This window comes from Hordeum vulgare, chromosome 4H, assembly GCF_904849725.1.
Source record: "Hordeum vulgare subsp. vulgare chromosome 4H, MorexV3_pseudomolecules_assembly, whole genome shotgun sequence".
NCBI classification, from domain to species: Eukaryota; Viridiplantae; Streptophyta; class Magnoliopsida; order Poales; family Poaceae; genus Hordeum; species Hordeum vulgare.
In genome coordinates, this window is record NC_058521.1 from 608672425 (window position 1) to 608691265 (window position 18841).

The 18841-nt window shown below is 44.1% G+C and overlaps 1 protein-coding gene across 1 annotated transcript; it reads left to right on the forward strand.

Moving 5' to 3' along the window:
• Positions 1–14534: 14534 nt before the first annotated feature.
• LOC123450056 (vacuolar protein sorting-associated protein 24 homolog 1) lies at positions 14535–17792 on the forward strand. The gene is made up of 6 exons (XM_045127453.1): positions 14535–14755; positions 14855–14931; positions 15032–15134; positions 16922–17043; positions 17154–17348; positions 17459–17792. The coding sequence occupies exons 1-6, from the start codon at positions 14644–14646 to the stop codon at positions 17540–17542; spliced, it is 693 nt and encodes a 230-aa protein (XP_044983388.1). The 5' UTR covers positions 14535–14643; the 3' UTR covers positions 17543–17792.
• Positions 17793–18841: the final 1049 nt, after the last annotated feature.

The following is an 18841-nucleotide window of genomic DNA, read 5'->3' on the forward strand; positions in this document are numbered from 1 at the left end:
TATCTTGTTCTTTTCTGATAATGCATGGGCATCTTCTGACTCCTTGTACTCTTGAAATGCCTTCCAGTGATTCGCCTGCTTGGCTAGATACCCCTCGAATACTGGCACTTTCTTTGTCTTCAGATAGTTTTTCCATAGCTTCTTCTTCCAGCTACGGAACAGTTCGGCCATCTTCTTTAGAGTCCACTGCTTGACTTTGGCCCTCAGTTTGTTTGCGCCGTCTTCATTCTCACATTCTGGCAGGTTAAAATGTGACATCAGATCATTCCAAAGATTATCTTTGTACCTTTCGGCGACATAGTCACTATCGGCTGCCCCTTTGCGCTTGTTACACTCCCGAACGCTGATCGGGACGTGATCCCTAACGAGAACTCCGCATTGCTTCTTGAATGTGTCAGCAGGATTCTTAGGAAGGTTGGGTTCGCCCGTAGGCAATATCACCTCAAAGGTGTAATGCGTCCGTGCATCCAACTTTCTAGTCGGTCCTCGTTTCGTAGTTTTGCTCGATGTGGAGGCCTAAGAGGGAGAAACATTCGTCAAATGAATGTATATGTATACAATATAGAGCTATCTCCAATATTTTTCACATATTACAAGTGATTGTCGAACTTCATATGTATACCTCGCCGGACTTTATTATTTCTTCACCGGCTTCTCCATCAGTGGAGCTATCACCTTCTCCGTCATTGGACCTATCTCCTGCCCCATCGGCTTCATCTTCGTGTCGCTCGACCTCCATTCCAACGTCGGGGTTTAGATATGACGACAGAGATTCAGCTGGTTCAACGTCGGGGCCGTCTTTGATTATATCTTCGAGAAGTTCTTCCTCTTCGAGGTTCCTGATATGTGGATCCATAGTTCTGCAAAAAAACGGATTCTCTTAACCTTTGTACCAAAAAATAATTATTCTATCAGGAACACCGTTCCAAAACAACTTTAGTCCCGGGTCGTGGCTCCACCCGGGACTCCTAGATTTCTGCATAGTATTCAAAGTAGGAGTACTTTTCCAATTTGAGCATTCAATAAGCAAAACCAAATCGTAAAATAAAGTAGTATTCAAATTAGCATGCATTCAATTATAAGCAAATACATCATCTCTTTTGTCCGTACATCGTCGAATATTATCACTAATACTCCTCGAATACTATCATACATATAGCATCACTGATACATCTAGAACCGTAGCGCCCGACGGGTATCGGCGCGGGCGATGGACACCCAAAGAGAAGGAACCAGCACAGGGTCATAGCTCCAGTGAGATCCCCGAAGAACCTGCCAGGTATGCTCGAACCTGCCATCCAACGCAACCATGTAGCGACGGACGTGCTCATCCTCCTCGCTGACACGGTGACGTACCACCTCCGCGGTGTCCGGAAGCCTTGGCACCCTCACTGGCCCACGCGACCGCCACCAAACAAGGATCGGGTCAACGACGGGCTCGCTCCTCACCAACCTACGCCCCCCGGAAGGTAGCACCTCCCAATACCAGCCGGGCGGAGCCCAGTCCCGGACAGGGCCCCTCTGATCAAGCAGGTGTCCTCGGCCGAGTCGACGACGAGGATGCGGGATAGGCAACGTAAAATGAACTAAAAAAATAAACTAGTTCTATTAATTTTCTTGCTAAAAATAAACTATTAACACTTAAGCATATACAATAGCAAAATTAAACTATTAACACTTAAGCATATACAATAGCAAAATTAAGCAATAATCTAAGAAACACTATTAACACTTAAGCATATACACTATAAAATAGCAAAATTAAATGACAAAAAAAATATTTCTTCTTCTTGTAACCCTAAACTAATTTTTCCTCTTCTTCTATTTCTCCTCTTCTTCTACTTCTTCTTCTAGTTCTACTTCTCCTCTTCTTGTAGTACTTCTCCTCTTCTCATCTTCTACTTCTCCTCTCCTCCTCTTCTAATTTTTACTCTTCTTCTACTTCTCCTCTGCTTCTATTTTTCCTCTTCTTCTCCTCTCCTCCTCTTCTTATTCTCCTTTTTCTTCTTTTCTTCTCCTCCTCTTCTTATTTTCATTTTTCCTAATTCTAAATATTACTAACCCTAATAATCTAGCACAAACCTAAATATTCTAAATAATTTTCTTTTCTTCTCCTTTTTCTTCTTTTCTTCTCCTTTTTCTTCTTTTCTTCTACTGGCCGGAGTGTTGGGGAGGAGGGGGCGGGGGGCTAACCGGCCGGAGGTGTCGACGGCGTGCGGCGAGGAGGGCGGCGCGCGGCGAGGAGGACGGCAGGCGGCGGCGAGGAGGACGGCAGGCGGCGGCGAGCAGGACGACGGGCAGCCTGACGGCGTCGTCGAGTTCGTCGTTGTGCCGCGTCGGGCAGGAGAACGAGAGGAAGAAGAAGAGAAATGGACGATTTGGGTTGGAAATTTTCTAACTCCCGCTTATATAGGTGGATCTTTAGTCCCGGTGCGTGGCCCGATCCGGGACTAAAGACCCCCTTTAGTCCCGGGTGGAGCCACGACCCGGGACTAAAGACCCCTTTAGTCCCGGGTGGACTAAAGGGGGTCTTTAGTCCCGGGGCGTGGCTCCACCCGGGACTAAAGCCCTCCTCGGCTGCACGATAAGTTTAGTCCCACCTCGCCCAGCGAGGGAGACTAACACTTGTTTATAAGCCCCGTCGCAGCTTCTCCATCGAGCTCCTCTCTAAAGCAGGCTTACGGGCCTAGACTCACTGAAAATTGAAACTATATTCGAAATTATGGAGAAAATTCAACCTCAATTCAAAGTGAGTTCACTTTGAATTTAGCTTGAATTTTCTCTATAAATTCTCATATAGTTTCAATTTTTTTGTATTTTCAAAATTAATTATTTTGACTATCCAAACTATTATCTATTTTGTTATTTTCAATTAAAAACTATGTTTATTAAAAAAAATTGCATATTTGAGAATTTGACAAAACTATGATAATGAAAAGTGTTTGAAATTGAATAAATAATTCAAAACTATTTTCTATTTTCAAAAGTAATTATTTTGACTATCCAAACTATTAACTATTTTGTTATTTTCAATTAAAAACTATGTTTATTAAAATTCTTTTTGCATATTTGAGAATTTGACAAAACTATGATAATGAAAAAGTGTTTGAAATTGAATAAATAATTCAAAACTATTTTCTATTTTCAAAAGTAATTATTTTGACTATCCAAACTATTAACTATTTTGTTATTTTCAATTAAAAACTATGTTTATTAAAATTCTTTTTGCATATTTGAGAATTTGACAAAACTATGATAATGGAAAGTGTTTGAAATTGAATAAATAATGCAAAACTATTTTCTATTTTCAAAAGTAATTATTTTGACTATCCAAACTATTAACTATTTTGCTATTTTCAATTAAAAACTATGTTTATTAAAATTCTTTTTGCATATCTGAGAATTTGACAAAACTATGATAATGAAAAGTGTTTGAAATTGAATAAATAATGGAAAACTATTTTCAATTTTCAAAAGTAATTATTTTGACTATCCAAACTATTAACTTATTTTTTTTGAGCTAGTTGACCCTGAAATTGAAAAGCACTACAAACGAACTCTGAAAATGTTGAAAGTTGGCATGCTATCATCATTTCACCCACATAGCATGTGTTAAAAAGTTGAGAGGGCTACGACAAAAACTGGATGCACTTCGTGTACAAAACGGACAATCTCTCTCAAAGTATCAGCGTTTCGAACGAGAACTCATCTCTTACAAAGGGATTTCATTTTTTTGAACTTATTTGAACTCCATACTTTTTGTGTGTTCAAAATGCACCATTCAAAGGCACATCACAAAATTTCAACAATTTCTGACTTCATTTGGTATTCTTCGTGCATTTACTTTTTTTTGTTTTGAGCTAGTTGACCCTGAAATTGAAAAGCACTACAAATGAACTCTGAAAATGTTGAAAGTTGGCATGCTATCATCATTTCACCCACATAGCATGTGTTAAAAAATTGAGAGGGCTACGACAAAAACTAGATGCACTTCGTGTACAAAACGGACAATCTCTCTCGAAGTATGAGCGTTTCGAACGAGAACTCATCTCTTACAAAGGGATTTCATTTTCTTGAACTTATTTGAACTCCATACTTTTTGTGTGTTCAAAATGCACCATTCAAAGGCACATCACAAAATTTCAACAATTTCTGACTTCATTTGGTATTCTTCGTGCATTTACTTATTTTTTTTGAGCTAGTTGACCCTGAAATTCAAAAGCACTACAAATGAACTCTGAAAATGTTGAAAGTTGGCATGCTATCATCATTTCACCCACATCGCATGTGTTAAAAAGTTGAGAGGGCTACGACAAAAACTGCATGCACTTCGTGTACAAAACGGACAATCTCTCTCGAAGTATCAGCGTTTCGAACGAGAACTCATCTCTTACAAAGGGATTTCATTTTTTTGAACTTATTTGAACTCCATACTTTTTGTGTGTCCAAAATGCATCATTCAAAGGCACATCACAAAATATCAACAATTTCTGACTTCATTTGGTATTCTTCGTGCATTTACTTATTTTGTTTTGAGCTAGTTGACCCTGAAATTGAAAAGCACTACAAATGAACTCTGAAAATGTTGAAAGTTGGCATGCTATCATCATTTCACCCACATAGCATGTGCGAGAAAGTTGAGAGGGTTACGTTAAAAACTGGATGCACTTCGTGTACAAAATGGACAATCTCTTTGAAAGTAGAAACGGCCCCCACAATAAGAGACGACATTCTTCTTCTCTCATATATGGTGGACACTAGCTCACCTGATTTTTCAACCGTCGATGATGGTCACTACTCCTACTTCCCCTAGTGCATAACCAATATCTAGCACAAGGAGAAGAAGGAGAAACGCCCCCCCACAGCAACAGTCGACATTCTTCTTCTCTCATGTATGGTGGACACTCCCTCACCTGATTTTTTGACCGTCGATGATGGTCGCTACTCCTTCTTCCCCTAGTGCATAACAGATCTGTTACAAAAGGGATTTCATTTTTTGAACTTATTTGAACTGAAGACTTTTTGTATATATATGTGGTCGAAATGCATGATACCATGAAGTTAGAAAGGGCTAAACCATTCAAAAGTAGCAAATGAAGTTAGAAAGGGCTAAACCATTCAAATTTGGAAACTATAATGGCAAAAACAGAAACTAGACATATATAAATTGGTCCAAGCAGTACATGATACTAGTCCAAACAGTACATAATAATAGCTACCATAGATATATATACAAGTGTTCGACGTTGAGAACACTACTCGTCTGAATCGTCTGAATCAGAATATCCACCTTCCTCGAGGTGACGCTGGCCATAGTTGACGACTCGAATCTTGCGGTACAACTCGTATGAAACGTATGCATCTTTTGCTGCATACTCAATGTTGATACGATCAAGTGGGGCCTTCTCCCAACGTTTGTGCTGAGACTTTAGGAAACTGGTCTTCATATCACCATATTCCTCGTCGATCAAGGCAACTACCATATGAGCCATCGAAGTCCTGACATGTCGAAGCCTGAATACCGTTTGGAGATCAATGAGGCAACCAGTTGGTATCTCAATACCGAAGCTGTACCTCATCTTCAGCTTGTCGTTCCTTATGTCAACGGTAGCAAAAGTGATGCCGATGCGAAGGAAGTCCATGAGTTCTGGACAATGCTTGTCACTACTGCAACAGAAACAAATTAAAATGGAACAAATGTTACATACTGCTGCAATAAGGAAACATGTTTCACTACAACTAAAGAGAAAATTATCTTTAGGATTCAAATAGAACATATGCAATGGAACCTAGAGAGATCACTATAGCTATCCAATGGAACCTAGAGAGATCACTAGCTATATGCAATTTTCATGACTATGACATATCATATTGCTATCCAATGGAACCTAGAGAGATCACTAGCTATATGCAATTTTCATAACCTTGGATCAAAGAACACCGCATAAAATTGTATCACTACAACTATGATTTCAATGGAACATATTGAACCAATCAGATTTTTCAGATTGTGGAACACTATTCCAATCAGATTGTGTTCCCTTCAACTAATCAAAATTGTTTCACTACAACTATTTGAAGCGAACCAACTATGATTCCAATGGAACATATTAAACACTAGTTGATTCTAATACGATTTTTCAGATTATGGAACACTATTCCAATCAGATTGTGTTCCCCTTCAACTAATCAAAATTGTTTCACTACAACTATTTGAAGGGAACCAACTATGATTCCAATGGAACATATTAAACACTAGTTGATTCTAATACGATTTTTCAGATTATGGAACACTATTCCAATTAGATCGTGTTCCCCTTCAACTAATCAAAATTGTTTCACTACAACTATTTGAAGGGAACCAACTATGATTGAAACAAATAAACTTACAATGTCATTATCTTGGATCAAAGAAAGCCTCAAAACTTACCTCGCCCATTGAAAGATCAAGACATGGTGTGCGAAGCATAGTTGGATGATGGCAACACCGCGTTGATCGGTCGTGTACTCCAGATCAAGCCCCAAGAACTTCTCATGATCCATTGCGGCGTCAAGCCATCGTTCCTTCAACTGTTCAAGAAAAAACGGCATCTCCCTGCTCTCGTTCGTGTACACGACATCGAGCATGGTTGTGCCATGTGCGAGCACCTCTTCAAAGCGAGTTGGCATGGTGGAAGAAGAGAAGGGAAGAAGAGAGGAGAAGAACAGAGAGCGAGAGCGAGAGAGAAGAAGAAACACAGAAATGGCGACTCTGCTTCGGTTCGTGCTTTTCAACGCCCGAAACGACGCGGGATGCAAACCGTTTGGGCCTTTAGTCCCGGGTTGAGCCACCAACCGGGACTAAAGAGGTATACCAACGGTTGCCACCACTACGGCAGGCCACGTGTTAGGCCTTTAGTCCCGGGTTGAGCCACCAACCGGGACTAAAGGGGGATACGAACGGTTGCCACCACCATTGCCCACCGCGTAGCCCTTTAGTCCCGGTTTGGGACACGAACCGGGACTAAAGGCTCCTTACGGGCCGGGACTAAAGCCTCGACGGAGGCATTGAGAATTGGGGCGACGTGGCCGGACCTTTAGTCCCGGCCTAGTCCCGACCAAAGGCCCGTTTTCCACTAGTGCTTCTAAACCGTGATGGAGGGAGTATAATTCATTTGCATCATCAAAATTAATTTAAGTGGTGTTTTAATTGTTTAGGGACAAAATGGTGTGGCCTGCATATACATGTGAACAAACCTGCCCAATTTGGAGGCAGTGGCCGACGCTCAAGAACCCTAACTTGTTTATTGCTTGACACGATAGGTACATATGTATACTCTCGAATATTGTCTTTGGAGGCCAAACTCCATGGAGCTCGGTTTTGAAAAATTTAAATTTGGTTAAATTTTATATTTTCTATGTTTCAAAAAAATCTGAAGAAAAAACACAAGTATACATGTGCGTAAATTCTGATTTTTTTTATATGAATGGAGCTAGTTGAGACATCAATCATCTCATGTGCTGCCTCATTCCGAGGAGTGGAGAATGTGCTCCTTTCTTCCTCAGGGAAAGCATGAGAACAACATGGTGCTAGGTTAACAGGACAACAAGCAGGTATAAAAAATTCTAAAGATTCTCGGCATGTGGTCCCTTCTAGAATCACACTCCACATAGGTGAATATAAGAACATCTTGACCCACTCAAATTTGTCAGGAGTTAACAATGTGGAACATATGGAATTAACCCAGTGAATTGGTACCTGAATAGCAGTTTGCCCCTCAGCAGCAGATGCAAAACGTTCTTTCCAACCTGTTAGACTTTCAGAATTCCTGAGAACGTCACTCTACCCGAGGAAAATGTCATAGTATCCCAAGTGAACTTGCCTTTATCAGGGAAACCTGGTGGTGCAGAACAACTTGAAGAATTGACATCCTGGCAAAAGTTGTTTTTGTTGGCTTTTAAACCATAGATCAAAACACCGAGGAGCACTACATATGTGTACGTGCAAAGCTAACTCAAACAAGCACACTAGCAGACTTGCGTATGAATACGTTTTAGCCGGCTAGCTTCGGTTGATTGGATCAATCACGCGGCAACGGATCAACTCGGCTCTCTCAACAAGAACGTAAAAACGCGAATGCACTGAATCATTGATGGCCACGAGCTCGTGTCGAGCCTGTCGTAATACTTTGTATTGCTTTGCTATCTGATCTGGTGTTACAAGCACCACCCCTAGGATGACTTTTATACACATCCACAAGGGACTACGGAAATAGACTAGGACTAGGTATCCTAATACTACTAGGACTCGGTTTGGCTTTTTTTCTAATCCTATGTGTACAGGGCAACGTGATTAACTCACATTCACCCCCTAATCACGATGTCCTTACTTCCGACCTAGGTCCCAAACACGATTGCTGCTTCTCATAACTGTTATCATCGGCATGGCCTTTGTCGTCCCTTGTAGCATTTCATGGACCGTCTTTACTGTCGTCGGCTCGTCCGTAGCTTGATGACAACACTCCTTTTTGGTCGTGTCTTCAATCTTCACCTCTTCTTTGGTGCTTTGTAGACTGTCCTTTGGATCATCGAGGGCACATCTTTTGAACCTGAGTGTGACCATACTTTGGTCTAACTTTGAATTCCAAGCTCTTGGCGCTTGCATCAGCCCATAAAGTGCCTTCTTGAACTTGTCAACTTCCGCTTGTTCGTCTTTCTTCTCGTAGCTGAGGGGTTATTCTACGTACATTTCTTATGTGAGATCGCCGTTGAGGAAAGCAGATTTAACATCCATATGTTGAACCTTTCAATCCTCTTGTGTTGCCAAATCTAGGAGCACTCTCATTGTCTCGAGTCGAACAACTGGTGAAAACACCTCATCATAGTCAACTCCTTGATGTTGTACGTAGCCCTTTGCAACGAGTCTTGCCTTGTACTTCACAATGGCACCCTCCGTGTCCTTCTTGAGCTTGTAAACCCACTTCAAACCTATCGCCTTTTGGTTTGGAGGTCGGGTTACCAAAGTCCACGTGCCATTGCTCTCAATCGCCTTCATCTCCTCATCCATGGCGTGCGTCCAACTTCGGCTTTTGCTCGCCTCTACGAAGTTCGCCGGCTTCTCAACTCCGAACAGACATAGTCTGAAGTACTCGAGCGTAACTGGCTTTGTGTACTTGTAGACTTTCTTGAGGGTCTTGTAGCGACGAGGCCCTGAGGAGTCCGTTGTGGCTTGCGAAGGAGGCGACACAAATTGTGTCGATGTTGATGCACTTGAGGAAGATGGCTGAGACCCGGGCGTGTCATCGACATCCATGTCGTCGGCGTAGTCGTCGTGACCATGACCATCATCTTGATTGTCGTCGTCACTATGCGCCTCGTTGTCGATGTTGTCGTCGAGATCTCTGCCCGAGCTGTGCGCGTCGTTGTCGCTATCTCCTTGCGACCTATGCGCGTTGTCGTCGGTGTCAGCACCATGATGATCACTGCCATTGTGGCCACCTTGGTAGGGCGTCTTGCCAACCACCTGGACATCCTCCCCTGCATCATCATCAGTTGGAAATTCAACCGTGAATATGTTACCGTTTGGAGCATCGTCGGCTGCGGCGCTCCAATTCCATGATTGGTTTTCTTCAAACACGACGTCACGTGAAATCCGTAGACGCTTGGTTTGTGGATCGTAGAAGCGGTATGCCTTGGTGCCGGAACTCCTCTCGTATCCGATGAACACCATCTTGGTGCTATGATCGGCAAGCTTTGAGAGGTGCGGCTCCGCCGTCTTCACATGTGCCACGCACCCGAACGTCCGTAGATGAGACGCATTCGTTTTACGCCCGTAAATTGCTTCATACGGAGTCTTGCCGATCACCGCCTTCGTTGGAGCCCGGTTGAGAAGATAGACCGCCGTCGAGACAGCTTCTCCCCAAAAAGTCCCCAGTAGGTTCTTGCTCTTGAGTAAAATCCTTGCCATGTCAACGACGGTTCGATTGCGCCTTTCAACGACCCCATTCTGCTGCGGCGTGTAAGGTGTCATGAGGAACCTTTTTATGCCAATCTTCTCGCAGTAATCGTTGAATTCGTTCGACGTAAACTCTTCGCCACGATCTGTCCATAGAGCGTGAACCTTCAACTTGTGTTCCATCTCCGTTGCAGCCTTCAGCTTCTTGAACGCTTCAAATGCCTCATCTTTAGATCGTAGGAGAACGACCCACATATATCTTGAGTAGTCGTCTACCACGAGGAAGAAATACTTCTTTCCCGCGTGAGTTGCCGGGGTGATAGGGCCACATAGATCACCATGGAGCAGCTCGAGTGCATCACTTGCACGATAGGTAGACTGAGCAGGGAACAGCATGCGATGATGTCTTCTAACCAGGCACCCGTCACATACTCGACCAACATGGTCGATAACTGACATCCCGGATACCATCTTCATCTTTGTCATCTTCTTCAAGGCGTAGAAGTTAACGTGTCCAAATCTAGCATGCCATAACCACGAATCATCATCAGTCTTGGCGAGCCAACACTCCGGTTGAGATTGATCAAGGTTGAGGATATAGAGCCTATTCCGTGTGCGATTAACACGAGCTAGCACCTTTCGGAGGTTGTCGAAGATCGTCATCACTCCGTTCTCAATATTCACCTTGCATCCATTCTCGTCAAGCTTCCCAATAGAGATGATGTTGTTGCGAAGCCGTGGGATGTAGTACACTTCGGTGAGTATGCGATGTTCGCCTCTGAGACCCTCGAATAGGACAGATCCTTGCCCGCAAATCTCCACAGCTGAACCATCACCGAACTTGACCGAGCCTTCAACATTGTATTCCAGCTCGAGGAATTTCTCCTTGCACCCCGTCATGTGGTTACTCGCACCCGTGTCGAGATACCACGACATGTTCTGATCACCGGATAACTTTGGTGTCACTTTCTTCTCATGAAGTAGCACCTTCCGGCTTGGTTTCACAACCATCGTTTCAGCGAGATCACAAACTTCGGCCATCAGAAGACCTGGACTATCGTCTTCCTGCTTTGCCAAATTTGCCTTGATCTCCCGCTTGTTAGGCTTCGGACAATCCTTTGCAAAGTGACCCATCTCGTTGCAGTTATAGCACTTAACCTCGGATAAATCCAAGTTCCGTGGCTTCTGCCCTTTAGATTGGTCCGCCTTACCACGACCTTGTGGCTTGCCTTTTCCTTTGCCTTTTCCGGTTTGTCCGTCGCGCTTCACATTGCTTGAGCCTTCTCCACCATCACGCCTTCCTTTGCTACTTGGGGCCTCCCAATCTGCGCGCGAGTACATGAGTTGGTCATTACCTCCTCCTTTGCCTTTCCGACAGCCACGAGCATTCTCTTTCCATGTCCGCGGGCGTCCGATCGCCTCCGTTATGATCATGTCGTCGATGTCGTAAAGCTGCTCGAGCGTGCCGATGATGTACGTGAATTTGTCAGTCACCGAACTGAAATTTTTCTCCACAATCTCGGTCTCATCGAGCTTTGCACCAAGCGCGCGGATCTCTCCCACCAAAGTAGTAAGACGCATGGCGTAGTCGTTCATCGATTCAGTTTCCTCCATCTGCAACTTGTGAAATTGGCGTTTCAGCACTTGTGCCCGAGCCTTGGTGACACGATCTTCTCCGATCCTCATCTCCTTGAGTGCGTTCCACGCCTCTCTTGCCGTCTCGAACTCCGCCAATGTCATTAGCACGGAATCCGGCAGGGACTGGGCTATGCCGGCCATGGCACCTTCGTCGGACTCGTCATCGACGTCGTCGTCCGTGATTGCCTGCCACACTCGGAGGGTTCGGAGAATAATCTTCATCTTCACTGCCCACACGCTGCAGTTGGCGTCGGTGAGCATCGTGTACTTGATGGGGATGTTGCGATGCGCCTGGACGTTGGCGCCGCTCGTTCCTCCACCACTGGTTGCTGACTTGACGCCCTTCTTCACCTTGTTGCCGTTCTTGTTCACCTTGGCACCGCCTTTGCCGGACTTGACCGACTCAGTGTCGCTATCCGTCATCGTAGAGCGTAGATCGTCGAGGCTCTAGATACTAATTGTTGGCTTTTAAACCATAGATCAAAACACCCAGGAGCACCACGTATGTGTACGTGTAAAGCTAACTCGAACAAGCACACTAGCAGCTTGATCGATTAGCCCTTGTACACACGTACGTGCAACTAGCAAGAGACTTGCGTATGGATACGCTTTAGCCGGCTAGCTTCGGTTGATTGGATCAATCACACGACAACGGATCAACTCGGCTCTCTCAACAAGAACGTAAAAACGCGAAGGCACTGAATCGTTGATGGCCACAGGCTCGTGTCGAGCCTGTCGTAATACTTTGTATTGCTTTGCTATCTGATCTGGTGTTACAAGCACCACCCCTATGGTGTCTTTTATACACATCCACAAGGAACTAGGAAACAGACTAGGACTAGGTATCCTAATACTACTAGGACTCGGTTTGACTTTTTTCCTAATCCTATGTGTACAGGGCAACGTGATTAACTCACAGTTTCCTGCAGCAGCTATTTTTGGCATAGATCTATCTTCTGAATAGTCATAGATCTTAGTTTCCTCATCAACTTAAACAATATAATCATCCCCTAACTAATGAGGTATATCCAAATGATTTGGGTCTGCCAGTTGGATTAGAGGGTCCTCTCGAGCAGCTAAGTTTACATGAAAGAAGGAATTTTCCTCTTCTTCTAGTACTCGGACATAAATAGGTGCTTGCAGCAGCTGTTTATTCTGAGGCTTTTCATTCATAGGGGCCTCATTGAAAGGCTGAATGTTCAGATCAAAATCCAGATTGTTCCGGGGTTCAAGTGGAGCCTTCACATCTGCTTGCTGAATGTGCAAGTCCACAAATTTAAAAGCTTACTATTGAGGCCCATGTGCGACAGCAGGTGGTAGCTGAAAGTTATTTAAATTGGGCTGTTGAGAAACAATGTGGCCCACATGAAGGTTGAGATTTGGCAGCCCATTTAGCCCATCTTGGGCCTGGCCATTTAAATTCAAACCTTCATTTACCTCCACTGGCTGCATGTGCATATCTTTATTTTACGATTTGGGTTCAAAATGATGTTGTTGTTTTTTTCTTCGGTAAAGGATATTTTCATTCAATCAATATAAAGAGATTATACAAAAAAACTGCAAAAGAACCCATATCTATCATAAAGATACATGGAAAGTTTAAAAGCATATGTCAAACATAAGAAAATTTGCATCGGGCTCCATGGTCCATTGAATGACCATGGTTGCCGCTAGAACGAGTCGCCGACGCGTCGTTGCTCCAGCTCCCTTAATGGAGTTGGTCTGACCTTGCCGATAACAATCTGAAAGGCTTTGTGCATGTGCCCCTAAGGTCCAGCATCCGGAGCCACAATTGTTGTTGTTGAAACGTTGAATCAATCTAAAGAACTTGACATCAAATTTCGTCATCGCGTACACACGACAAGAAACTCTAACCCCGCCACTGTAAAAACCTGGCAGGAATCTAGGCCAGATGTCCATATAATCAACCTCAACGGATGAATTTAAGAAGGATCGGACCTCCGAAGATTGACTCGAAGTAGAAGCACCGCCTATGTGAGAACTAAAACGCTACCTATGTAGTAGCTGAAGCCGATGCACGAGGATTTCCTCCCTTTCACTGGCCGCCGGAGCGGTAGGCAGAGGGGAGGCGAATCCATAAGCGCACCGACGAAGATTGAGGGAAAGGAAGGCTTTGCCTTAGTCGCCTTGCTAGATGGGAATAAAAAAGCATGGATTTCGCCCATGTTAATACAACATATAACCTCAAGGAGCTAATGTGTGACCTCTGCAAAACACAATGCATACCGCCCACGTCCAAAAGGAAGTCATGCATGTTAAGAAAAGGGACAACCCAAGATGCATAGATCCTATCCGCAGATTACACCGACAGAAATGAAACCAGAGGAATAACTTCACTAAAAAAGGTAGTTTGGTTTGTAATATTTTTTATTATATCTCTAGAAACATCGTTGGGCAATCACCTCATATAAAGACTCGACAGAAAACCTGCCATTTAATGTCGTCTGCCTTCCCATCTCAGTCTCAGGCTTTGACATTATCCTACTTACACTCATTTTTATTTGGTTCAGGTTGTGTCCATGCGTTTGGTTGTCTTGAGCCGTCATTCCTTGATGTTCTCTTGATAATTAAGTTTTCGCTTCACACGGAAACGATCCCTCTGAGTATTTTTGGGGGCATAATTTAGGTTTTTTGATAAAGTTAATTTACTACATTGTCTTTTGATAAACCCTACCTATATACAATGCGTAAGTTCTTTTTTGGTGGTGGTTTGTTTTCTGAGGACTTTTTTAGGGTCGGTACTGTAGCGCTAAGCCCATGAGAGTGGCCAGAGTGGGCTTTCTCATGAATGACAGACTCCAAAAAGGAACCCTGATACGAGAGGCCCATCGAAGAAGACACTTTACATCATCTACCTATTGCTTGAGCCAGCCCATCGGCCCATGTGGCTCTTTCCCCAACCGCAGCAGAATCACGGCAACCCCTCAAAAAAAAAAAAAAAAGCAGAATCACGGCAGCAGCAGCAACTCCTTCCCCCACTGCTCTCCGCCTCCGATCGATCCCACCGGAGCACCACCCGCCGCCGCCGGTCGGATCGGAACGGAGCGGCGATGGAGGCGGTGAAGAACCTCCTGAAGCCGAAGCCGACGCCGCAGCAGCAGCTGCGCGAGTGGCAGCGCCGCCTCCGCAACGAGGGCCGCAACATCGAGCGCCAGATCCGAGGTTCCCCTCCCCCTTTCCCTCTCCCCGATTCGATCGAATCTAGGGATCTAGAGCTTCACCTGGTCGCTGATTTCTGGTATGGGTGTGGGGGGCGCGCAGACGTGCAGAAGGAGGAGAAGAAGGTGGAGAAGGCCATCCGGGAGGCCGCCAAGCGCGGCGACATGGGATCCGCCAAGGTACCCACTTACATATACTCTGCGCTATCGATCGATTTGGGCGCAGACGATGCGTATCTGCGTGTGAGTTTTGGTTTTCCTCGGTTGTTGGTGTATGAAGGCGCTGGCCAAGGAGGTGGTGCAGTCGAGGAAGGCGGTCAACCGCCTCTACGAGAACAAGGCCCAGCTCAACTCCATCTCCATGCACCTCGGGGAGATCGTCGGTAACCAACACTGCCTGCCTGTTATCATTCTGCGATTAGATAGCACTCTATTATGGTAAAAAAGTGTAATTTACAGTTGCTGTTCATCATGCCATACAAAGCCTGAAACTTGGTTCAGTCAAGCGTGCTTTTGTGTGGTTGAATATTGCTTGCCAAGCCTGAAACTCCTACTTCTGTATTTTGCTTGGAGTCTACGTAGACCAGGAGCTTGTTAGGTTGTCTTAAAGACATGAGAGATAATAATGTGCGCGTTAAGACACTGATTCTTTTCCTAGCTGGTACATGATATATGGCAAGGCTTACTTGCTTGTAAATACATAATACCAGTCGGCATAGACTTGTAACTGCTATTGCTTGTGACTGAGGGGCTGTTTGGTTTGTGCCCTAACTAGCCTTACAAAAATCTTCGCATAGCCAAAGCAAGGGCATCACCAAAATTTGGGGTGTTAGCACTGGCAGAGCTACGAACAAGAAAAAGCATGACATGGCCCGCCCAACATAGGTCCAAAACACTAGGCTGGGAGAGTAAAAACTAGGTTATGATGGTAAAAATTCCAGACTCTCTTTAGGACTAGCCATGCTGGCCCGCCCAATGCATTTTCTGTAGCTTCGCCACTGGGTATTAGTGTTACTTGGATTCTAGGATAGCACCTCCAATTTCTTGGGAAGATGGTTGGGCCTTAATTTGGTTGTACCAATTAATATGCTGCACATCAGCAACTCGAGGTCTTTATTTAAAAATTATACAAGGTGCACATAAATCATCATGATCAAACATTTAGCAAAAGACTAAAAAAATTTCAGAGTGAAGCAGCACGGCCAATCTTTTGGCCAAGCGAAGCAGCACGTATGCAAAAAATGAAAAAAATAATGTACAAGCACGCTTGATGGTATGATCCGGGGAGACATGCGAGTACATGAGCTAGCTAATTGATTTTTTGGGTCATGTAGCACACAAGCATAACATATGGGGGCGTGATTTGACTGAGGCCGTTCTCGCAAGGAGGAAAAACGGAGTGGATTTTGCAGCCAATATTTTGGCGGATGATTGTGCTGCCAAAGAACTAGCCATGGACAGGGGTGCATGGAAGCTTGCTATCCATGTGCCAGAACCATGAGTTGGTGGCGAGATCATATGGGTTTCAGCTCTGGCCTACCCCAACTTGTTTGGCACTAAAGGCTTTGTTGTTGTATTGGTCAAGCCAAATATTTCTTGATAAGTTAAGCCAAATCTACACTGACAGACATGGGCTGTGTTGGGCAAGCCAAATATTTGTTGTCCAACCAAACTGCAGCCAATATCTTTGGCCACCCCAATATTTTGGTGAGGCCAACTTTGGCTGAAACCAAACATACCCTGAGTCATTTGACTTGAACTGAAATGGCGTGTTGAATTTCTCGCTGTGGTTGAAATTCCACACTTAGGTGCCAAATTGACTTCTGCTGCTGGTTTTGGGCTTCAGGTTATGTACATCAGGAGCTTAGGTCGTCTTAAATACAAGGAAGATAGTAGTGTGTGCAATGATACGGAGATTCTGTTCCTAGCTGGTACAGGATATATTGTCAACCTTACGTGCCTGTAAATATATATGTGCTAGTGTACTTGTAAATGTCATTGCTCATGAATCCTTTGACTTGAACTGAAACAACTTGTACCATTTGTTGTTAATTGCCTAGAAGTTAGAACAAGAATTTCTAAAACTGGCTCAACTTATCAAGAAGTAGGATTAGCTTCCTTTGCTTCATTCTGAATTGAGGTCTGCACTGATGATATCGTGATCTTTCAGCTACTACTAGGACGGTTGGACATTTGTCGAAGAGCACGGAAGTGATGAAACTTGTCAACAGCCTTATGAAAGCCCCAGAAATAGCTGTCACTATGCAGGAATTCAGCAAAGAGATGACAAAGGTATGATGAAGTGTAGTGACCAGACCTTGTTTAAAGGTTTCTCTTGTATTTATTGTGTACTCGTACCATACCAGTTCTGAGTTTCTGACTTGATCATTGCTGTGGTGCAGGCTGGCGTAATGGAAGAAATGGTGAATGATGCCATGGATTCAGCACTGGACGATGAGGACATGGAGGAGGAGATTGAGGAGGAGGTTGATAAGGTCCTGTCTGCAATTGCCGGGGAGACTGCATCTCAGCTTCCTGATGCTGTCCGAAAACAAAAGGAGAAGGTGACACAACCTTCGACAAGCGAACCTGCAAGGGTAACATAATATGCCCCGTGCTTGCCCCTGCACCTTTTGCAAATCTCGAAGTCTCTTTGGTATATATGGTGCCCTGGAAACGCCTTACAGGAGTTTTCTACCGTGTGCAGAGAACTGCCGTAGCGGAATCCGTTGACGACGACGAGGATGACCTAGAAAAGATAAGGGAGAGGCTGGCCAAAGTGAGGTCGTAGAAGAGATGTGGTGCGCTCATGTGTACAATATATAAGTCCATTTGGTTGGTAATCTGACAGGGGGACGCGCTTGTCGCTGACAAACTGGTTCACAAACGTAAAGTTGTTGGATCTCTGTTGTAACCTGTAAGGATCACCGTGCGAGATGTATTTTGTTTGTTTCTCTATATCTACTTGGTGTGAATACAATACGTACATACAGATACTGTGTCAGCAATAACATCCAGAATGCACCCAAGTATTTTATGCAGCTACGCGCTGAAAGGCTGAAGGCCCGAACTTCTTGTACTTTGCTGTCTCACTTCACTCTTATGCAATGGTTTGTTCAATTCAGTTTTGCAGGTTCCCCGTCATTGTGGCGTATAAGAGCAACTCTAGCAGACCCTGCATCCCGCCGGTCCGCAAAACGCGTTTGCAGGTCGTGGAAAACAGCTTTTACGGACTGGCCCGGGCTGATACAGATGCAGACTTCCCAAACAGATCCGTAAAAAAATATATTCGCGGAATATTCTTATTTACGGGTCGGCATTGCGGGGTTTGCTCTTTGCACCGTTGTTTTCCGCATATCATCAGCCCGCAAATATCAAATACAACGTAATTCAACATCCGAAAACAAACTGAATTATTCGAATCAAGCACAATACAATAATCATCCGTATTATAAATAATTATTCAAAACTTGTCATGAATACAAATATAAATGAATACAAAAATAAGTCACTGTCCAGCCCTTTGCCAATGGTGTTCAATGAGATCTTTCTGAAGTTGAAAGTGGGTGTTTGAGTTTTCAATCTCCTTGTATGTCTGAAGAAAAGCTCTAATGCGGTTTGGGTCTCTAGCTGGTTTGACACGGCTACCCACATTGTCGTAAAAGAATTCTAAGTTCAATCCTCTCTCATCTTCAAGAATCATATTGTGCAGGATAACGCAGCATGCCATGATGTTCTTCAAGGTGTTCTTATCCCAAAAACGAGCAGGACCATGGACAATGGCAAACCTAGATTGTAAAACACCGAATGCTCTTTCAATGTCTTTGCGGGCTGCCTCTTGCACCTTTGGAAATTCACATTCTTTTTTTGTTTTGGGTTCTTTGATGCTCTTGACAAATGTGCATCAAGGAGGGTATATACCATCTGCAAGATAGTTTCCCTTTGTGTATTCATGCCCATTGATAGTGTAGTTGCAAGCAGGAGCATCATCACTAGCAAGCCTAGTAAACAAATGAGACCGTTGCAACACATTGATATCATTGAGAGTGCCCGGCATACCAAAAAAGCAATGCCAAATCGATAAATCCTC

What these genes read in the sequence shown, in the direction of transcription:
- LOC123450056 (XM_045127453.1), top strand. Translation starts at nt 14,644, where the DNA reads ATGGAGGCGGTGAAGAACCTCCTGAAGCCGAAGCCGACGCCGCAGCAG. An exon ending in CATCGAGCGCCAGATCCGAG is followed by an intron (nt 14,756 to 14,854) that starts GTTCCCCTCCCC and finishes GGGGGCGCGCAG; the next exon opens with ACGTGCAGAAGGAGGAGAAG. An exon ending in GCGACATGGGATCCGCCAAG is followed by an intron (nt 14,932 to 15,031) that starts GTACCCACTTAC and finishes TGGTGTATGAAG; the next exon opens with GCGCTGGCCAAGGAGGTGGT.